Source organism: Dendrobium catenatum, unplaced genomic scaffold, assembly GCF_001605985.2.
Source record: "Dendrobium catenatum unplaced genomic scaffold, ASM160598v2 fragScaff_scaffold_752, whole genome shotgun sequence".
NCBI classification, from domain to species: domain Eukaryota; kingdom Viridiplantae; phylum Streptophyta; class Magnoliopsida; order Asparagales; family Orchidaceae; genus Dendrobium; species Dendrobium catenatum.
The window spans coordinates 92,755-112,954 of NW_021319214.1; the positions used below are offsets into that span (position 1 = coordinate 92,755).

General features: G+C 35.4%; 1 protein-coding gene across 3 annotated transcripts in view; it reads left to right on the top strand.

Moving 5' to 3' along the window:
* LOC110103485 (K(+) efflux antiporter 6) overlaps positions 1 to 20,200 on the top strand; it is a 73,862-nt gene that overhangs the window by 47,865 nt on the left and 5,797 nt on the right. For 2 of the 3 annotated variants that reach the window (XM_028696498.1, XM_028696500.1), the window contains 7 exons: positions 1,992 to 2,087; positions 6,740 to 6,928; positions 7,005 to 7,082; positions 7,983 to 8,027; positions 8,293 to 8,385; positions 8,583 to 8,619; positions 9,561 to 10,472. In XM_028696498.1, the coding sequence (XP_028552331.1) occupies positions 1,992 to 2,087; positions 6,740 to 6,928; positions 7,005 to 7,082; positions 7,983 to 8,027; positions 8,293 to 8,385; positions 8,583 to 8,619; positions 9,561 to 9,685 (663 nt within the window). In that variant the 3' untranslated portion in view covers positions 9,686 to 10,472. Of the gene's footprint in view, positions 1 to 1,991; positions 2,088 to 6,739; positions 6,929 to 7,004; positions 7,083 to 7,982; positions 8,028 to 8,292; positions 8,386 to 8,582; positions 8,620 to 9,560; positions 10,473 to 20,200 lie in introns of those variants that run through there. The other variant, XM_028696499.1, reaches the window with a different exon arrangement.

Here is a 20,200-nt window from a genome sequence, read left to right on the forward strand (position 1 = left end):
TAATAGATCTAGTGGTGGGATTGTGACATTAGGTGATCAATTCATTAAAAAGAGTACACATTTTAGATATCTCGAGTCTATTGTTCAAAGAGATGGTAAAATAGATAGGGATATTATTAGTAGAATTCAAGTTAGGTGGTTGAAATAGAGGAATGCATCGAGCTTGTTATGTGATATAGAAGTACACCTCAAACTTAAGAGAAATTTTTATAAGATGGTTGTGAGACATGCAATGTTGGTGTAGAATGTTGACCATTAAAAGATAAATATTAAGTTTAGTGCTGCATAAATGAGGATGCTCAGGTGGCTTTACATAGAGACAGAATGCAAAACGAATATATACATGAAATGGTTGGAGTAGCTCCAGTGGTAGATATTAAATCTCTGCCCTCAGTTCCCTCATAGGTCCAACGACTACAAAGAATGATCCGTGGGAAGCCTTCTAGAAACACATTGAGTACTTTCATAGCTAGACATCTGATTTAGGAAGAATTTTATTTCAGCAATTATTAATTATTTTATAGTTATTTGTTTCTTCATTAGACATCTTGTATAGATCTATAAATAATGAATATATTGTATAATAAAGTAAGCTTTTTCCTCTCAAATTCCTAGTTTTAACAGTAGATAAAATTAGAGAGACTCGCCTTAAATGGTTTGCTCACATAAAATGTCGGCCTTCCGATTAATGGGTTAGGAGAGTAGATGAATTAGATCTTACCTATGTTAAGAAAGGTAGTTATACCCAAAAAAAAAAAGAAAAAAAAGACTAAGTTTGTAGTTATATCTAAAAAAAGAAAAAGAAGACTAAGTTTGAAAGTATTAGAGATGGCCTTTTTTTATTAAACTTAAATGAGAATTTGACTCATAATAGATGACACAATTGTGAAAAAGGATTCATGTAGCCAACCCCACATTGTGTGATAAAGGCTTAATATAGTTGTTGTACCAGTGGGTAAAGGCTTAATGTTGTTGTTGTACCTTCATATTTAATTTCAAATTTTCATTATGATTTACAAGAAGTTTATTTTTATATATATTTAAAATTATATATAAGATGACATGCCCAATTTATATCTATCTTATATTTTCTGGCATTTATCTGTGATTATTGCTCGTGATGTTATGTTTCTGTACGTAAAAGCTTGGGATTCTATACCTTCTGCGTTGTTTTTATTTACTCTGATTATCATCTCCATTGGAGAGAATTGTTTGACTTGACTAGACTGTTGTTCAAAATAATTGGTTTTTGGATATTGCGCTGGGAAAACAAAATCACTGTTATTCAAATAAAGAAAAATATCACCCAATGTGCCCTTCGAATTCTATGCCGTGAATTCCTTCTATCAACTTTTATTCACTCCATTGGATAGAAGTGTTTGACTAGAATGTCGTTCAAAATAATTGCTTTGTATGTATTGAGATTGGAAACTTGATCACTGACATCAAAAAAAGAAAAAAACTTGATCACTGACATTGAAAAAAGAAAACGTTACCTTTTTCGGTGTTCTGCTATTGTCTAAATGCTTTCTTTTACTTGAGCGGCATGGGATGATTATTGAGCTGGTAAAATTTAAATAATGAGCAGTTTGGTGATCTTGAGTTGTAATGAAAACTGCATATATAATTGAGAAATCTTTATATTATATTGAAAAAGATCATTAGAATCATGTTGATGTAAATCTGTAATCTGAAAGTAATTTTTTTCCAATCATGTGTATCAGTATTTATATTTGCTTAATTTTGAAGATTTTAGTACATTTTCTAACTTATCTTTTATCTCTGCCCGTAAACTTTAGTGATTGTCAATCTAGTTCTGCCTAGTGCTTATTTTTCTATTTTTTTAATCACGTCAATGAAATTGCGTACATTTTGTATCTCTGTTGTTTATTTGTTTATGCCTATAACCAATGATTTTACACTGCTGTGAGAAAGTTTAAAATTGGTTAAGTACTTATCATTTTTTATTTCACGTTTAACTATCTTTGCAGTGTAGTGATAAATTGGGGCTTAGCCTTGAACTTGGTTCGTTTGCTGCGGGGGTGATGATTTCAACAACTGATCTTGCACAGCATACACTTGAGCAAGTGGGTTTTTCTTAATCTTCAATAAATTGTTAAGGATTCCTTAGGAGTTAAAATTTCTGAAAGCAATAATACTGATTCTTATGTGTTTAATTTTTTTTTTTTTTTGTGAACTTGAATTATAATTTTTATATTAAAAATATGGGCATTGAAATCAGGATTAACATTTTTGTTCTATGTTGTGTTAACTCTGCACACTTTGACATTATTTTGAGTGTTTGAAAGTTTTGCTTGATTAAACTCTCATTTCTGTTCTTTCATATGTTCCCAACACTTAGGTCATTGATTATGCTTTTTCATCTTCCACCACATATTTAGAGAGATAAATGGGAAAAGACACCCCTATTTTGATTAGTAATAGATGTGTGTTTGGAACACCGGATTTTGGGAAACTACATACTGAATTATTTTATTAGCGATGAGATGTATTATGCTCTATTCATGGAGGACGTTTTGGTTTCTGATTGACAACTGCGAATGCTATTCCCCTAGTTATATAATCCACACTAAAATATTGCTGATTTATGACGAAGCCCCAAGGGACTGTTCGGTAGGTTGCTAATATTAGGAATGTATACTAAAAGGTTGTATGAGTTTAGATTTTTTGGTGCTTGGTGTAAGTAGATGCAGAGTGACTTTGAAATACCTCCAAAGGCATTTTTTAATTGCAAAAGAAATTCACCCAAATCAGGTGATTCTCTTTTATTATGTTTTTATCCCTTGCATTATGAGTTCTAAATTAAATTTTTGGAATTACTTAGAAGAATTATTTCAAAAGATACCTCTAGAAGAAAGAGTTTTTATTGGAGGAGATTTAAATGGACATGTTGGTAGAGAGGTAGATAATTTTAAAAGCATTCATGGTGGCTATGATTTTGGAACAACAAATGAAGGTGGCAAGACGATATTAGATATTTGTTTAGCTTATGATTTTTCAATTGCTAATACCTTATTTAAGAAATGGAATGAGCATCTCATCACTTATAAAAATGGATATAGTACAACTCCGATTGACTATTTTCTTATAAGAAAATTAGATCGTTTAGATTGCAAACATTGTAAGTTATTCCGAGTGAAAATTTATGTATCCAACATCTATTATTAGTTTTGGACTTTAAGATAAATGGGCATATAATAAAAAATAAAGTAAAACGATATTCTAAAATTAGATGGGGGCATTTAAAGAATATTAACAAAAATATTTTTGAGAGTAAGATTTTAGATCTTAAGATTTTATCTGTGCATGAGGATGCTAATGTTATGTGGGAAAAAATGGCTAATGATATTAATAATATTGCAAAAGATGTGCTTGGAGTATCAAAGGGAAAAACTCCTAATAGTAAAAATAGTTGGCGGTGGAATCCATATGTGCAAGAAAAGATTATGAATAAGAAAATTTGTTATCAAAAGTGGTTTAATTTTAAAAATTTTGATGATTGGGAAAGATATAAAGAGGCTCGTAAGGAATATAAAAAAGCAATATGTGATGCAAAGACCTTAGCTTTTAGTGATTTATATAATAGATTAGATACTAAGAAGGGAAAAAGATATATGTAGAAGTTAGCCAAGCAAAGAGATATATGTATTAAGGATGAAGATCAAAAAATACTTTTCTTAGAAGATATTCAACAAAAGGTGGATGAGATATTTTGCTATACTTTTTAATGAAAATTGTGAAAATAAGATTGACTATAGTGACCTTAGCCCCTAAATGTAAATAAAAGTTTTTGTTTTTATCGGCGTATTAATAAAACTAAAGTTAAAGAGGATTTAAAGAAAATGAACGGTGGAAAAGCTGTTGGACCTGATAATATTTCAATAGAGGTGTGGAAATGCTTAAGATGTGAAGGAATTTCTTGGCTTACTAAACTTTTTAGTACTATTTTGAAGACTAAAAAGATGCCAGATGAGTGGAGAATGAGTGTGTTAATTCCTATTTTTAAGAATAAAGGTGATGCACAAGATTGTGCGAATTATAGAGGAATTAAGTTAATGTGTCATACTTGAAAACTATGGGAGCGAGTTATGGAGCATAGGTTGCGGCGTGATACTAATGTTTCTCAAAATTAATTTGGATTCATGCCGGGTAGGTCGACTATGGAAGCCATACATTTATTAAGAGGTTTGATGGAGAAATATAGAGAAAATAAGGAGGATCTACATATGATATTTATTGATTTGGAAAAAGCATATGATAAAGTTCCAAGAGAAGTGCTATGGAGAGTTCTTGAAAAGAAAGGAGTTAATAATGCTTATATTCAAATCATTAAAGATATGTATGCAGGAGCTATTACTTGTGTTCAAACACAAGGTGGTTTGACCAAGTATTTCCCTATTTCGGTTTGTGTTACATCAAGGATCAGCCTTAAGCCCATATCTTTTTGCTTTAGTCATTGATATTCTCACTAGACATTTGCAAGAGGATGTACCTTGGTGTATGCTTTTTGCTGATGATATTCTTCTTGTTGATAAGACTAGAGAGGGAGTTGAAAGTAAACTTGAATTATGGAGGTCAATATTAGAGACTAAATGTTTTCTCTTGAGTAGATCTAAAACGGAATATATGGAGTATAATTTTAGTAGTAATAGACCTAGTGAGGGGATTGTGACTTTGGGCGATCATGTCATTAATAAGAGTACACGTTTTAGATATCTTGGATCTATTGTTCAGAGTGATGGTGAAATAGATGGGGATATTATCAACAGAATTCAAGTTGGATGGTTGAAGTGGAGGAATGCATTGGGCTTGTTATGTAATAGAATAGTACCCCTCAAACCTAAAGGAAAATTCTATAAGATGGTAGTGAGGTCTGCAATGCTTTATGGTGCCGAATGTTGGCCATTAAAAGAGAAGCATAATACTAAGTTAAGTGTGGCAGAGATGAGGATGCTCAGGTGTTTGAGTGACTTTACCCTTGGAGATATGATACGAAATGAGCATATACGTGAAAAGGTTGGAGTAGCTCCAGTAGAAGATAAGATTAGAGAGATTCGCCTTAGATGGTTTGGTCACATAAAACGTCGGCCTTCCAACGACCCGGTTAGGAGAGTAGAGGTATTAGATTTGACTTATGTTAAGAAAGGTAGAGGTAGACCTAAAAAGGCTTGGTTAGAAAATATTAGGAATGACCTTTCTTTATTAGATTTAAACGAGAATTTGACCTTTAATAGGACACAATGGAGAAAAAGGATTCATGTAACCAACCCCACGTAGTGGGATAAAGGCTTGATGTTTTTGTTGTTGTTGTATCCCTTGCATCCCTGGCGGACCTTTTTTCTTCGATCATCTCGCTATGAAGCACAAATGCGATCTAACAAAATTCCTATATGCAATTGCTCTTTCCATGCCTTGTCTTCTCCTCACACCCATACTCCTACTTTCTTCCTTCATCTTCATCTGCCTCCACTCCCAGGCTCACGGAGATGCGAGAGATTCTATTTCTTTTAGAAGAATTTATTGTGTCTAGTAGAATTGTTACAGTATAAAGAAAACTTTGTATATTATCTTGTGATTTGTTTGAGTTTTATGAGGATTTTTGAATTTATTATCATGAATTTTCCTCTTGGATACTTTGAAGTTTAAATTTGAATTAGTAGGATTAGATTTAAATAAGTTTTTTGGAACTCTATTTCTAGACATAAAATTTATGACTTCTATTTGGATCATTTTATTGAATGAATTAAAATTGAAGTTCCTGTTTATTGTCTTACCTCTCTTTTCTCTTCCTGCCGTTGGACTTGAGATTTATCTCCCCATGTCCTTCTGCAGACAGTTTTATATCATTAGCCTTCTTCATTCTTATTTCTCCCTTGGATACAGACCAAAGTCGCCACTTACCCAAACACTCATCTCCACTCATCATCCCCACACAGTAACACAAAGATGCAAAGGATGCTTTCTAAGGTTTTGTTTTTAACATAATCGTACATATCATCATTGGTCTCATCCTACTAATTTAGGATCGCTTAATCTTTTTCATTCATCCCACTAATTTATGTCAGCTTAATGAAACCTTTCATTTATTCTTCTTAAGTGATACATAAGGTGTAAACATTATTGTCTGTGAAACGTTTCACAACAATATTGTTGGGTTTTCAAGCATGTTAATGGAACTATGGACATGCTAGTGCAAAGAATTTGTTGGATGATATGTTCAGAAAAAAGGTTGTAGGATGATATATTTTAAATAAGGATATCTTATGATTGAAATTGATTGACATTCTAAGATGTGCAAGCAAACATAGTTGCCAACATTCCAAGATTTTATCCATTAAAAGTAGGGCTTAGAATCTCTGTTTGTTAATTGAGTTACGGATGGTCTCTGTTGCATAAATGTCGCACGGAAGTCTTGTTGATTCTAAAATAGTTTTGGTCAAACTTTTCTCAGATCTCTTTCTGATTACGCTTAGTTTGAGTTGGTTATAGGAGATGCTTTTGGATGGTAAACGTATGAACTTAAAACACTTGTCTTCGTGACTTTGCCCTTTTTTTTTCTTAAAGTAGTGTAACTTTTTTAATGCTTGTGTTTACCTCTTATATATATATATATATATATATATATGTGTGTGTGTGTGTGTGTGTGTAGAATTATAAGTGATGAACCTTATGGTTTTTTTATATATATTCTCTTATTTTATGTTTCTTCTTTCTGCAGATAGAACCCATTCGGAACTTCTTTGCTGCTCTCTTTCTTGCAAGCATTGGAATGCTAATCCATGTCCATTTCCTTTGGAATCATGTGGATATTTTACTTGCAGCTGTTATTTTAGTTATCATTATAAAGACCATTGTTGTAACTACTGTTGTGAAGGGATTTGGCTACTCAAACAAGACATCGCTACTTGTAACTTTTTTCTCCATTCACATCTTCCCTTGTATATTTAGATCTTTAAATGCTAATTGAATTATCACGTTTGTAGGTTGGCATGTCGCTGGCACAGATTGGAGAATTTGCTTTTGTTCTTCTAAGTCGGGCTTCAAATGTGCATCTCGTTGAGGTTGTTAAATAATGACAATTTTCTTTTTACTTTTTTTTTATATACAGCTAGATCATAAATTCTAGTTGAATTTTTTATTTCAACCATCTCCACACATTGCACAACAGGAATATCATGCAAAGTATGCATCACATAAATAAGGATGGTTTAGACTTTAGACCTTTGTTTTAATGTGGAAGAAGGATTATCAGCCGGTTTATCACATGCTAGGATGAGAAGTCTAAAAAAGTGATTCCACGAGTAGCTTCCCATAGTTAGCAGTCATAATCATGGCTTCTTCTGGTGGAACCATTCATTCCTGCTACAAATCTACTTGGAAGTTGACAAAATATTTTTTATTTATTTTTGAAGCATTCTATTACCTCATACAATGCTCACATTCGATTTAAGAAATAAATACATCCACCTTCAATTACAAAAAAAATTTATTGCGGCATGTAAAGAATCCTACAATATGAGCATTATGAACATGTCCAAGTATGTTTGTATATTGGTACTTTGTGCCTGGCACCCTCATTTGTTTGCAAGCAATCTAGTGTGGAGCTTAAGGCGCTGTTACTGTTTTTTGAAGTCGCTTTTTTATATTAAAAAGCAGCTTCAAGAAGTAGTAAAAAAGCTGTTCCAAATGAAGCTTAAGTAATAAATTTTCTTTAAAGCAAGCTGGTTACCGTACGTGCCAAGAGCCAATTTTACTTGCTCCACTGCAGAAATCAATATATGGATTTCATTGCGGGAGCACGAACACTGAAAGAGGCCTCTGTCTTCAAGACTCTATTTTCTTATTGATTTTGTAGTAACCTGCAATTTTATCTGTCCGAATATGTTTGCATGCAACGAGTTTCTTTTATCCATTCACCATATGAATTGTCGACATTAACCATTATTTTGGTTGCTATACAGGGGAAACTGTACCTGCTACTTCTGGGGACAACTGCTTTAAGCCTGGTATCTACACCTACACTAGAGCTCACTATCTGTATTTAAGTGTTTCCTATATACTAATCAAAACTGAATGCGTACTTAAACTTCGCATCTACAAGCTGGAAAATTAAGTTTATGAAACTCCCGTTTATTTTGCTCATCTTTCAAGATTAAACCATCACTTGTCTATTGTGGTAACTTCAATAAGCATAAATCCTCCGGCATTTCTAAGCAGGCAATTTCATCTTAATGATGTTAGTCTAAAGTAATTTATGAGGTCAAATTGCAGGTGACTACCCCATTGCTTTTCAAGATGATACCTGCTGTTATTCATCTTGGAGTTCTACTCCGTTGGTTCCCACCCGATAGTAATTCATCGGAGGTACTGTCTCAGGCTTTGTTTGGGACGGCTTTCTTACTGCTTCATAAAGCAGTTTTTTAGTTCAAATTTTTAATTTTTGAACTAGAAAGTTGCTTTAGGATGCAGTAAGAAAGCCGCCCCAAGCGAAACCCCAATTTATCAATAGACCAGCGTTGTGCAACCATATTCATTGAATTTAATCATGTTGCATTCTCCAGACGGGACACAAGGGTGAAAACCATCGCGTGGACAGTGGTAAGCGCATTACTTTGATGGTCCAAGCCTCTCATGATTCATAATAAAAGTGAAAAGTTTATGGGCGTGAAAAATCAGATTTTTTTTTTCTCCTGATGGGTTTTCTATAATTCGGATCAAGTATATAATCGAGCAAAGGAGATTTGACTGCTAAGTTATTTTCATGGGGCTATTTGAAGTTATGCAACCCCTTTGTGTTCATATCTCAATCAAAATTCTCCCGGCCGTGGCTTCATGAAGAAAAGTGTATGATTAATGGGCAAGGCAAACTCTCATTGCAGGCTTTAGGAGACGTCGTCCATGTTCCAATTTTGTGTAAAGCATCCTTCTTCAAATCTTCTTGTATCCTTGCTTCACAATCTTAATTGGGGTTTTCAGAAATGGTTCCCCAATAACAGCATTGAAATATTTGTAGATTATTCCAATTCTTTTTAATTTCAGTAGAAGTGATTCTTGTGCTGAATTGAAGCCTATATAACATGCTGGATTTATCATGCCTGAAAAGCTAGTTCATCTTAGGCTATAAATAGAACATTAACTGAGCAATGTTCATCATTGTAATTTGTTTTTGGCAATTTTCGATTGCATGTGCTTCACTGTAGAAATAAGGTGCTAGTAGAATTTCTGAATCATTGCATACCCCAAGCAGAGTTGATTTCTGAAGTTTGGCAACTCTTAGAGCGTTAACCAATGAGAAATTATTTTGTGCAGAGTTCGATCGTAGCTCTGTGTCCGAACTCTAATAAAATCATGACATCTTGATTGTACACTTGAATATTCTTTTCTTTTCGCATTTAGTTTTTTTCTTGCCGGCCCGACGAACCTGGTCCAGAAATTTCATGTTCAAATATTTGGGTTTTGGATTGACGCTCTTTTTTAAAATGAAATATCTCGAAAAGTTATGTATTTTTTAAGATTTTAGCTCAATAAAATTTTTATAGCTGCTGAGAAAAAAGAAATGGGAAAGGTTGATGAAGATTGGTTTGGCGGAAAAATTAATGAAGATGAAGATTGGTTTGCAGGCAAAACGGCATTATGGAGCACACTTGAACTTGGAATATCTTAAGGTTTATTTATTTATTTATTCAATATCTGGCTGTATGGAAATCTACTTCAGTCTAACGCCTTTAATGTGATTTGATAACATTGTTTATTGGTGGGATGATGTCTAAAAATTCGTGCTAAAATAGTGAAGGAATATCAATATGATATGGTTAAAAAAAAAAAAAAAAAGTTTGATAAATTGGCTATTTTTATAATCCAAGCTCTTTAATTGACTAGCCCTGTGAAGCGATTATATCATATTAGCTTCGTCTGGCTATCAGTCGCAAAGATTAGAGCGTTATATGGTGAATATGACATTTAATGTTGTAAGAGAAGAAACCGAAGAACAAATTATTAGCATTCGATCATTGCAGCACCATTAAGCAACAACGAGCCATTTACTAGTAGTAAATACGTTCTGATAACATTTCAAGGGAGTAAATTTATTTTGATAACATTTCAAGTGGTTGATGTGACCTAAGTATTCACAGGAGATTGGACCCCAAAAGATAGGAAATGCCACCTAAAAGGAAATTAGTGGATCAGATCTCAATCATTTGGTAGATTGAATATGTTGATGCGACAGTGAATTGGTGGCACATTTGGCCATTGCTAGAAGATGTTGGTACAATAGTTGCCACGGTTTGTTGTGCACACATTGCAGAAATGGTAAATGCCGTGGTTTGCAAAGTAAATGTGGGCCTAATGGCGGTGGGTGGTCTTATTAGGTTTCGCCGAGAGATTAGTTACGCCGTCAAGCGCTTTCTTTGAAGTGACAACGGGTAGATATTTCGTTAAAAAAAAAAAAACTTCATTCAACACAACACACAGAAATGCTCATCATCCTCGTAAAATTATCTACTGATTTTTCTGTATCAATCATGAATTGCATCCTCCAGCAAAATAATTTCTAGAAAATGTTTTGATAATTATCTAGTTTGATTTTCCTTGTATGTCGGAGGTCATAATGAATTTCATCCTTCAAAAAAATAAATTTCTAGAAAATGCCTAGATTAATATTTATATATTTTATATATTTATACATGCCTCCTCAAGTATCTCATAGGTTGATATATCATCAGAAATTTATCATGATCGGGCACGAATCTCGAAGCAAAAATAAAAATAAATCGGAGACCATATGAACTGCGATTTTAGCAAATTTACAGTCGAGCTGAACTTCTCGAAAATACAAACCCAACGACATCAAATTTGACTCAATCCGAGCCCAAATGAGTCTAAATCAAAGACCCAAAGTACATTCGGAAGGTTCAAACCATAATTTGAATTATCAAATAATTTCCAAACATTGCATCCTTATAATTGAATCGAGCAGCTCGACAAGACGAATCTAACGAGCCCAAGATCACCGAATTCTAATATCATTAAGACATTCAAATGCCCAATAAATGTTCTATGATCAAAAGGATTAAACATCGTCCGTCCATTCAAACCACTCACAATTTACCCTTGACTTTCTACTATTTATTGGTCATGCCAGTCTCAGAAAATTATAAATAGATCCCTCATTTCTCATAGAAGGGTACCCCAAAGGGGGGAAGGAGGAGGCCCAAGCAAGAAGAGAAGAGAAGGAAGCAAGGAAGATAAGGAAGAGAGTCCTCGACAACCGTTAAACTTTCACCCGACAGCCTACCGACGCTGGAGTTTTGCCCAAATTCCATCTAACGTCAGAGTTCTACCCGGCCGCCAATTAACATCGAACTTCAACCAGATGTCGTAACTCCGCTCATCACCAGAATTCCACCCAACGTCGGACTTCTACCCGACGTTGGACCTCCACTCGTCGTAAGATTTCTACCTGACGTTGGACTTTTGCATGTCATCGGACTTTCGCCGGATTTCTATCCTACACCAAACTTCCGCCCGTCGTCGAATTCTTGCCTGTCTCCAGACACCCGTCCGTCGGGCTTCTACCCGATGTCAGATTTCTGCTCGTTGCCAGACATTCATTAGACTTCTATCCGACGCTGGAATTTTGTTGATCACTCAACTTCTACCTAACGTCGTCCTTCCGACATCTGTCGTTAGACAACGATCTTTATGACCTCCGTCGCCCGCTAACTACAATCCTTCCAAATTATGTTGCTCGCTGACTACAGTCCTTCCGACATATGTCGCCCACCGACTACGGACCTTCCGACCAAGCGAACACGTCAACAGTGATTCTTTTAATTTCCATCATGTAACACACTCTGTATGATGTATATTTGTTATATCAAGCCAAGACCTTTCCTCCAATGAAGGGCCTCATTTGTAATCGACTGCAAATAATAGTGGATTCATTCAAACTAGGGCAAGCCCCATGATTTTTTCCCTTTTTAGGGGTTTTCACATAAAAATCTTAGTGTCTGTTATGAATATTGCACCCTCTCTCTTTATCTGATTGCATGCTGGATCTTCGTACAAAGCTAAGACGAATAAACTTTATATTTCTCTACCACCGCAAATACTCTAAGATGCAACATAGGTATTTAACAAGTCCTATTACTAAAAGGTGTTTTTTTATATTATTATTATTATTAATTTAACTTAGCAGGTCTTATTAAGAACTTTCGTAGTGAAGGCTTATTCAGCAATGATCATTTCCGACCATTATTTAATAATAGTGAAGGGATTTGACCCAACTCAACAAAAAAGGTTTGAGGAAGGCCGCCTCTAAGGGAGATCATTGGGGTCCATGCAAGACTCCCCAAACTTGAACAGCTCATCCCGGTAGTAGGAAGTGCCCTCTCGAAATGCTTTGCCAAAAGGGGGGAGGTTGAATTGAAAAATTAAAATTTTTTCTTTAAAATAAGATATTGTGTAGAAGCGATTAAAGTTTTAACATAAAATGTTTAAAATATATATATTATTTTTGTGTTTTTATATTTATGCAAAAGCTCAACTAAAAGTTTAACATACAAAATTGTTACAAAGATATACAATATAAAACCAAAAGCAAGAAAATAAAAGTGTTGGAAATTGTAAATAATGCACACGAGAGATTTTTATAGTAGTTTGGTCACCAGACCTTCATCCACTCCTCAAAATCCTCATTCTTGGGAATTTTTCTAATGCTCAGTTAGGTGGAGAAGCCTTTCTCCCTTCCCAGGGGAAGAATGACCCTTATACAATTTTTCTATCCAGGAAAGCCTCCCTCCTTTTCTCCTAGCACGAAGAAGATGCCAATCCCCCTTCTGCTCCTTGTAACGGTGGAGATGTCTCTCCCTCTTTCTGCTCCTCACAATGGTAGAGATGCCACTCTTTCTTTCTTCTCCTCGTAATGACGAAGATGATGCACCACTAGCCTTCCCCGACTTGTTGCAAGTCTTCATCTAAGACTTCTACAAAGACCCTTCGAAAAACACTCAACACAAACTCTACAGTTCAAGTGCAAATTGACAAGACTGTTTGAATCCTCTTACACAATCCTTGAACACCTTCAAAGATTCTCTCAAACTCGCCCTCACTCCCAATGAATTTTCTCAAGCTTTTTCCAAGGAAGAGACATCCCCTCTCTCCCCAAGGATTCTCTTAGAACAAACTTGTTAAGATTCACTTTGTTCTTATTTGATTAAGTGAATTAAGTTAGGCTATTTTAATGAAATCCCTAACTTTCAATTATGTCTTATGGATCGTACAATACAAAGTATGGATCATATTGTTTGATTAGTTAAACACATTTTTTGAGTTCTATTAGATTAGATTAGATTGTATGATATGAATTGTATAGTAAAAAGAGAAAAGAGATTTTTTCGCTCTGCTAGGGTTTCCTTCCCCTGCAGAGCCTCTTCTTTTCCGCCGCCCCTCCGGCTTGGCCGGAGGCTTCTCTCTATGGATTCGACTCTGCATGCAGCGGATTTTCCGCCTCTCTGCTCAGCGACTGTTGCTCCTCCCGTCTCTATGCGGAACTAGAGTCAGATCTTTGCTCCCAACACGTCTTCATCTGCCCCTAAAGTTTTTAGTTTTTCGCATCACCCTAATGAACCGGATGTTATTCCTTTTTCCGGTGAGAAGCTTGCTCAAGGAAGTGATGACTGGAGTTTGTGTTTGGTTGGATACTCTATAGGACGCAGACCCTTCTATGAAGCGCTTTTGAATGCATTAAACAAAACGTGGACTTTGAAAGGTTCTCTCAAACTTCTTTCGCTCAGCGATGGTTTTTTTCTTCTGCGATTTTCTTGTGTTGAAGACTACGACATGGCCTGGTCTAAAGGTGTTTTGTTCCTGCTTGGAAAACCCTTTGTGCTCCAGAAATGGCATCCTAAGTTCAAACCGAAGAGGGAAAAATTCTCTTCGGTTCCGATTTGGGTCAAAATACACGACCTTCCCCTGGCTTGCTGGAACTCTGAGGGCATATCGAGGATAGCTAGTAAGATTGGAGTTCCCCTGGCTGCAGATCACCTAATCGAACAAAAGACAAGACTGACATATGCTCGTATCTGTGTTCTGGTTGATTGTAATGCCACATATCCAGAGGAAATCAAGGTTTCGCTGGATTTTGATGAGGTAGGGCTTAAGGTTCAATACGAATGGAGGCCTTCTCCTTGTGACCACTGTAAGTCTTTGGTACACTACTCCTCTTCTTGTCCGTTGAATCCTTCTCCTACAAATAATGATCAAGGGAAATCTCTGTCTAATCCTCGTGGAAGAAGCTTCAGCAAAAAACCGGTTAACAGGTTTCATTCTCGCCCTCCTTCCAGACCTCCTCGGTCTGAGCCTAAACCTACTGAAGTCTCTACTTCAACCCCTGCTGCTGCTGCTTCTGTACCTATATTACCTTTGCATACCAATTCCATTGGGAAGCCTTTAAATTATCAACCTCATTCTCCTCCCCCCACCTCTAAAACGCCTTCCTCTCGGACTGCTCCCAGCAAGGAAGATCCCCCGACCCCTTTTGTGAATCCGGTAGTGGTTGATGTTTCGGTAGACAACAATGTGGTTAATATCCCAAATTTAAACATTCCCACTGCAGAACTCTCTGCTTCCTCTACCTCGCTTTTGGTTTCGCCTCAGAAATCATCGAATGATATTAATTCTCCCAATAAATTCGAAATTCTCAGTTCTCAAACTGATATTGATATAAATGAACATATGGCCTCCTCTTCTGATATTGTTGGGAATGCTCTCAAGCAGCCAGGAAAGGGGAAAAAACAAGCTACGTCAGATATCTCTAAGAAATCTACTAAGGGAAAGCAGAGTAAAAAATCCCAATCCCTTCATATTTCTTGATGTTTATCCCAACCATTGGTTCGTGGAATGTTCGGGGTTTTAATCACGCTGAGAAAGTTCTCAGCTGCAAACGTCTAATTAAATCTTTTAAGCTTGACATGCTTTGTCTTTTGGAGACTCGGATTCATTCCCCTTCTCTTGATGATCCTTTTTTCGAAATTTCTCATTCTCTCTTCCCTAATGAGGAGAGCTGTCATAATTTTCACCTGACTTCTTCTGGTAGAATTTGGATTAAATGGGACTCTAGTAAACTCTATTTTACTCCTAATGTCATCACGGAGCAAATGATTAATGGGAATGTTTGATAGGCAACAGTTTCTTGTTTCAGTTGACTATTGTTTATGCAGCAAATAACGCTTTTGACAGAAAGGCTCTTTGGCTTTCGATTGGGTCGGCTGCCCCTCCGTCCAATATCCCCTGGTCTCTGTTAGGGGATTTTAACTGCTGTAGATTTGGCACGGAAAAATCTGGAGGTTCTCCCCTTCATCATTCTAATTTGGTAGATATAAATTCTATGATTTTTGATAATGGTTTGTTGGATCTGCAATCGGTTGGTAGTTTTTATACTTGGTATAACCAGCAATCTGTGAATCCTATTTTTATCAAATTAGACCGGGTCCTTGTTAATGACCAATGGAAGAGGCAGTTCCCTTCTACTTTCTGCTCCTTCAAAAGTTCTTCTTGTTCTGACCATTCTCCAGCTATTCTTCATCCGGGTTTGCCTTCTAAATCTCATCACAGATTCTTGTTTAAGAACTTCTGGACCAAGCAAGATAGCTACTGGTGTTATCTTTTAAATGCCTTTTCTTTGCCTGTGAATGGTAATCCGCTATCTCATCTTTCTAATGTCCTAAAACAGTTTAAAGGGACCATTAAAAATCTACATTGGGCAAACTCTCATTTTCTTAATACTCATTTGGATGTTCTTAAAGCGAAACAACTGAACATCCTGGAGCTTATTCAGGATAATCCGTTGGATGTTTCTCTTATCTCTTCTCTCAGAGAATCCAACCTTGAGATTGCGAATGCCACGTCTATGCTTTCTAGCTGGATCATTCAAAGAGCAAAAGCTAAATGGTTGCATCATGGTGAGGATAACCTCAAATTTTTATATGCAAAGATTAGAAGTAGACAGGGGAGCACAAAATCCGTTGTTAATTTGTTTTCTTGCAACCCTGACACAACTAGAGAGGAGGTAATTCACTCGATTATTGAGTATTTTCAAAAATTGTTTAACCCACCACCTCCTTCTTGCAACAATATAGATATTTTTCCCATTGGCTCGGCTGTTACGGATTTTTATGCTGGGATACTCACTGCTCCTATTATGAATGATGAAATTAAAGCTGCTGTCTTTAAAGGTTCCTGTAATTCTTCACCAGGACCGGATGGTTTCAATTTCTATTTTTACAAAACTGGTTGGCATATAATAGGGCCTTTAGTCTGCAAGGCTATTAAATCCTTCTTTTCTAAAGGATTCATACCAAGTGGGATGAAGGCCACTGCTTTGGCTATCATTCCTAAGCACCGTAATGCTTCATCTATCTCTGATTATAGACCTATTTCATTATGCAATACTATATATAAAATCATAGCTAAAGTGATTGCAGGTAGGCTTAAACCTATTTTGCCTCTTATTGTCAAAGACACTCAAGCTGGTTTTGTGAAATCCAGGATTTCCACTGATGGCATTCTTCTTGCTAACGATATTCTCTCTTTTTTCAATAAAAGAGGTACGGGGAATATGTTTTGTGCTAAAATTGACATAAGGAAGGCTTTTGACTCTGTTTCTAGGGAATTTTTGCTTGCAAGATTGCTTCAAAAAGGTTTCCCTAAAACTTTCATTTCCTGGATTAAAGCTTGTATTTCCAATGTGAACTTCTCGGTGGTCATTGATGGAGCTTTGGAAGGTTTCTTCCCATCTTCTGCGGGCCTTAGGCAAGGCTGTCCGCTAAGTCCTTACCTTTTTTGCTTAGTGATGGACTCTTTCTCTAATCTTTTAGAAGCTCGTGGTTTCAAGGGTTTTTCTACTGAAAATTTTAACCTTTCTCATCTTTTATATGCTGATGACGTGTTAAGTTTTGGTGAAGCTTCATTAGAAAATTGCAGACTTCTTTCTTCTATCCTTAAAGACTTTGGAAATGCCTCGGGTCTGCATGTCAATTATGACAAGTGCTCTTTAATGTTTTCCAAAAACCAAAGGAATCAGGATATTTGTGTGATGCATTGTCTATTCATAATATATGCTCCAAGATCTCCTATCTTTGTATTCCCATCTCTTTTAATAGGCTGAAAGTTGCTGATTTCTTGCCTTTGATGGATAGCTTGCACAAAAAATTCACGGGATGGAAAGCTAATCTTCTTTCTCTTGCTGGTAGATTGCAGTATCTTAAATTCACTATTCAGAATACTATTGCATATTGGATCAGGGGCTCTATATTACCTAAAACTGTTTTTAAGTTTTTTAAGAAAACCTGCTCTAGATTCTTATTTTTTGGTGATATCACATCTATTAACAAGCTTCATATGGTTTCTTGGGAGAATGTTTGTAAGCCTAAAGAGAAAGGTGGTTTGGGTATTCCTAGCTTGCATGCCATTCAATTTGCATTTAACTGTTATATTATTCATAGAATGTATAATTGCATTTCTCCATTGTCTGTTTGGCTAACTTCTCAATATTCTTCACCTTGGAGGCCTCCAAACCAAAATGCGAGCAAATTCTGGATTTCTGTCTGTCATACGGCATCCTCTGTTAAACCTTGTTTTAAGTTTGTTATTACACCTAATGCTCCCATTTCTCTGTTTTGGGATCATTGGTGTTATAATAACACTCTTCATGACTTTGTGGGCAACATCCCGATGGAATTATTCTCTATGCCATTACTGAAACATTATATTGCTAATTCTGCTTGGAACTTAGCTGTTGTTGTCCCTCACCAGATAAGAGACAAAATTTGCAATTTACCGATTTCTAACACTGCTGGTCCTTTCTTAATTTGGAAGGATTGTGTTAATGTTAAATTTAAGGATTTCATTGAGGAGTTTTACTGCTCTTTGCCTACTTACTCTTGGCACAATTTTTTCTGGCACAAAAAAAATGTTTTGAAGCACTCTGTTTTTGTTTGGCTTGCTCTGGTAGGAGGTCTTAAAACACAGGATGCCTTGAGAATTAGGAATATTAATGTTCCTATAATGTGTTCTTTTTGTTCTATTGCCCCGGAAACTGTTAACCATATCTTCTTTGAATGTAATTTTACATTCTACATTCTTAACTCCCTTCTCCCCATCACTAAAAATTTTTTGCTTAGACCAACTGTGCTGCATCTTATGGAATGGCTGGAATCTGAATTTTCTGGTGCCCTGCTTCACAAAGAGTTCTTTATGCTTATGGTATGTGGGATTATTTATTATCTCTGGAGGGAACGAAATAGTAGGAGATTTGGTAATGATATTCAAAGTTCTTCTTCTTTGATCTTTTCCATCAAAAAAGTTATTTTGGGCAAAGTTGCAAAATGGAAAAATTCGACACTTTTGCTGGATCTTATTTGAGTTGGCTGGTAGCAGGTTTCATGAGAGGTTTTTGTTTTTTTTTTTTGAGAAGTTGGTTATGTTATAACTGTTGGTTTGTATCTGAGCTGTATATGCTTGGATGTTGGCTAAGCATTTTGGATGTGATCTGTGTTAATGGGGAAGCCATTTTTGTGCGGCAAAACGGTTATGCGGTTCTTGTGCCTTTCGGGTCCCTCGGGAATTTGCGTTTTGGGACTGCCTGGACGATGATGATGCTCCCTTGCACAATCCCTTGGAAGGTCAATCGGCAACTAGGGATATGTTTTCTAATTTTTCTGATAATCTCTGAGTCCAGGCAGTTAGCATCAGGAGCTTTGTTCTTTGCTGACTACCTGGACTTGATCATTGGAAATTCTTTTTGTGCAGATTGTTGCTGGATGAAATCGAACGCAGCTCTTTATCTTCAGCTCTATCTCAATTTTCTGAAGCTGATATCTTCGGCTTCTTCTCCTGGCTTCAGCTTTTTGGACTTAGATGCTGGAAACTATTCTTTTTGATTTACAATTCTGATGGCTTTTTGATACTTTATAATTGTCAATTAGTCATTTACTTGTAATTTTTTTCTATTTTCTCCTTTTTAGGTTTCTTAAAGCCAGCTTTTTTGGCCATAGGCTTTGCTTTGATGACTTGTAACCGTTTCTATTAATAAAAAGGGCTTTGCCCAAATTTTCCCCAAAAAAAAGAATTGTATAGTAAGATTAGCTATACCATATGAGGGATCATATAAGATGAACCAAGGTTCGTCCACTAGATGTTATGTTAGATGGTAATGAACAACTTGGATCATACAATACAATCTCCAATCAAATTTTGATCTGGATTTGAATTCTTGATCAATAGTTCAAAATAGGCAACATTCATTAATCATACAATACGATTATGTCAAATTTTAAAATTCAAAATTACCTCAATTTGGTAACACAGATTCCACAGTATGATTTTTATTAAAATAACTGATTGCCCTGTATGTTCACAGGTTGTACAATATGATTAGTTATGCTTAAAATTAATTTAATTAAACACTTGATTTAATTTCATAAATAGTTGATCATATAGTATGGTTTAATAGAGGAACTAAGTGTTCAATTTTTCATCTCTACTAGTTTGTGCGCTTAGTTGGCTTGCCAATATACATCCAATACAGACTAACTCAAGAAAAAGAAAAATTTATAGACTAAATAATTAACTTTAACATTTTATTTTTTTAATTAGGCTTGTTGTATGAAGTAGTTTCTTCTATTTTATTTTGAAATATTTGTAGAAAATAAAATAAAATTGTATATATAATGCAGAGAATAATAAATGATCTAATTAATAATAATTGTAATCATTAAAATACTAGTTCAGGCTTATGGATTTACATAATCTCTTTCTTTTTTACGATACCAAATATCATTGGTTGAATTTAGATTTACGAGTTAGCATTTAATTTCTTGCTCAGTCCATGCATTATGGGGATAATGATAAGCAAGAGGAGAAGGAGGTTGTGTAGTTGCACTCCTGCTTTTGCTTCTTTCTTAGAGTCAAATAAGGACTCACCTAGTGTTACATTATGTCTGTCATTATAGATTATGTAAAATGAGCTGTCGAAAAAGAAGATGAGCTAGTGGTCTTATCATGCCTCAGAATCTAATTTGAAAAAAAAAATATATTTTTTTTTTATCTTTTAATTTATATAACCAAAGCTACCTAATTTTTTTTATCAATATAAATACAAATAAAAATAAATTTATCG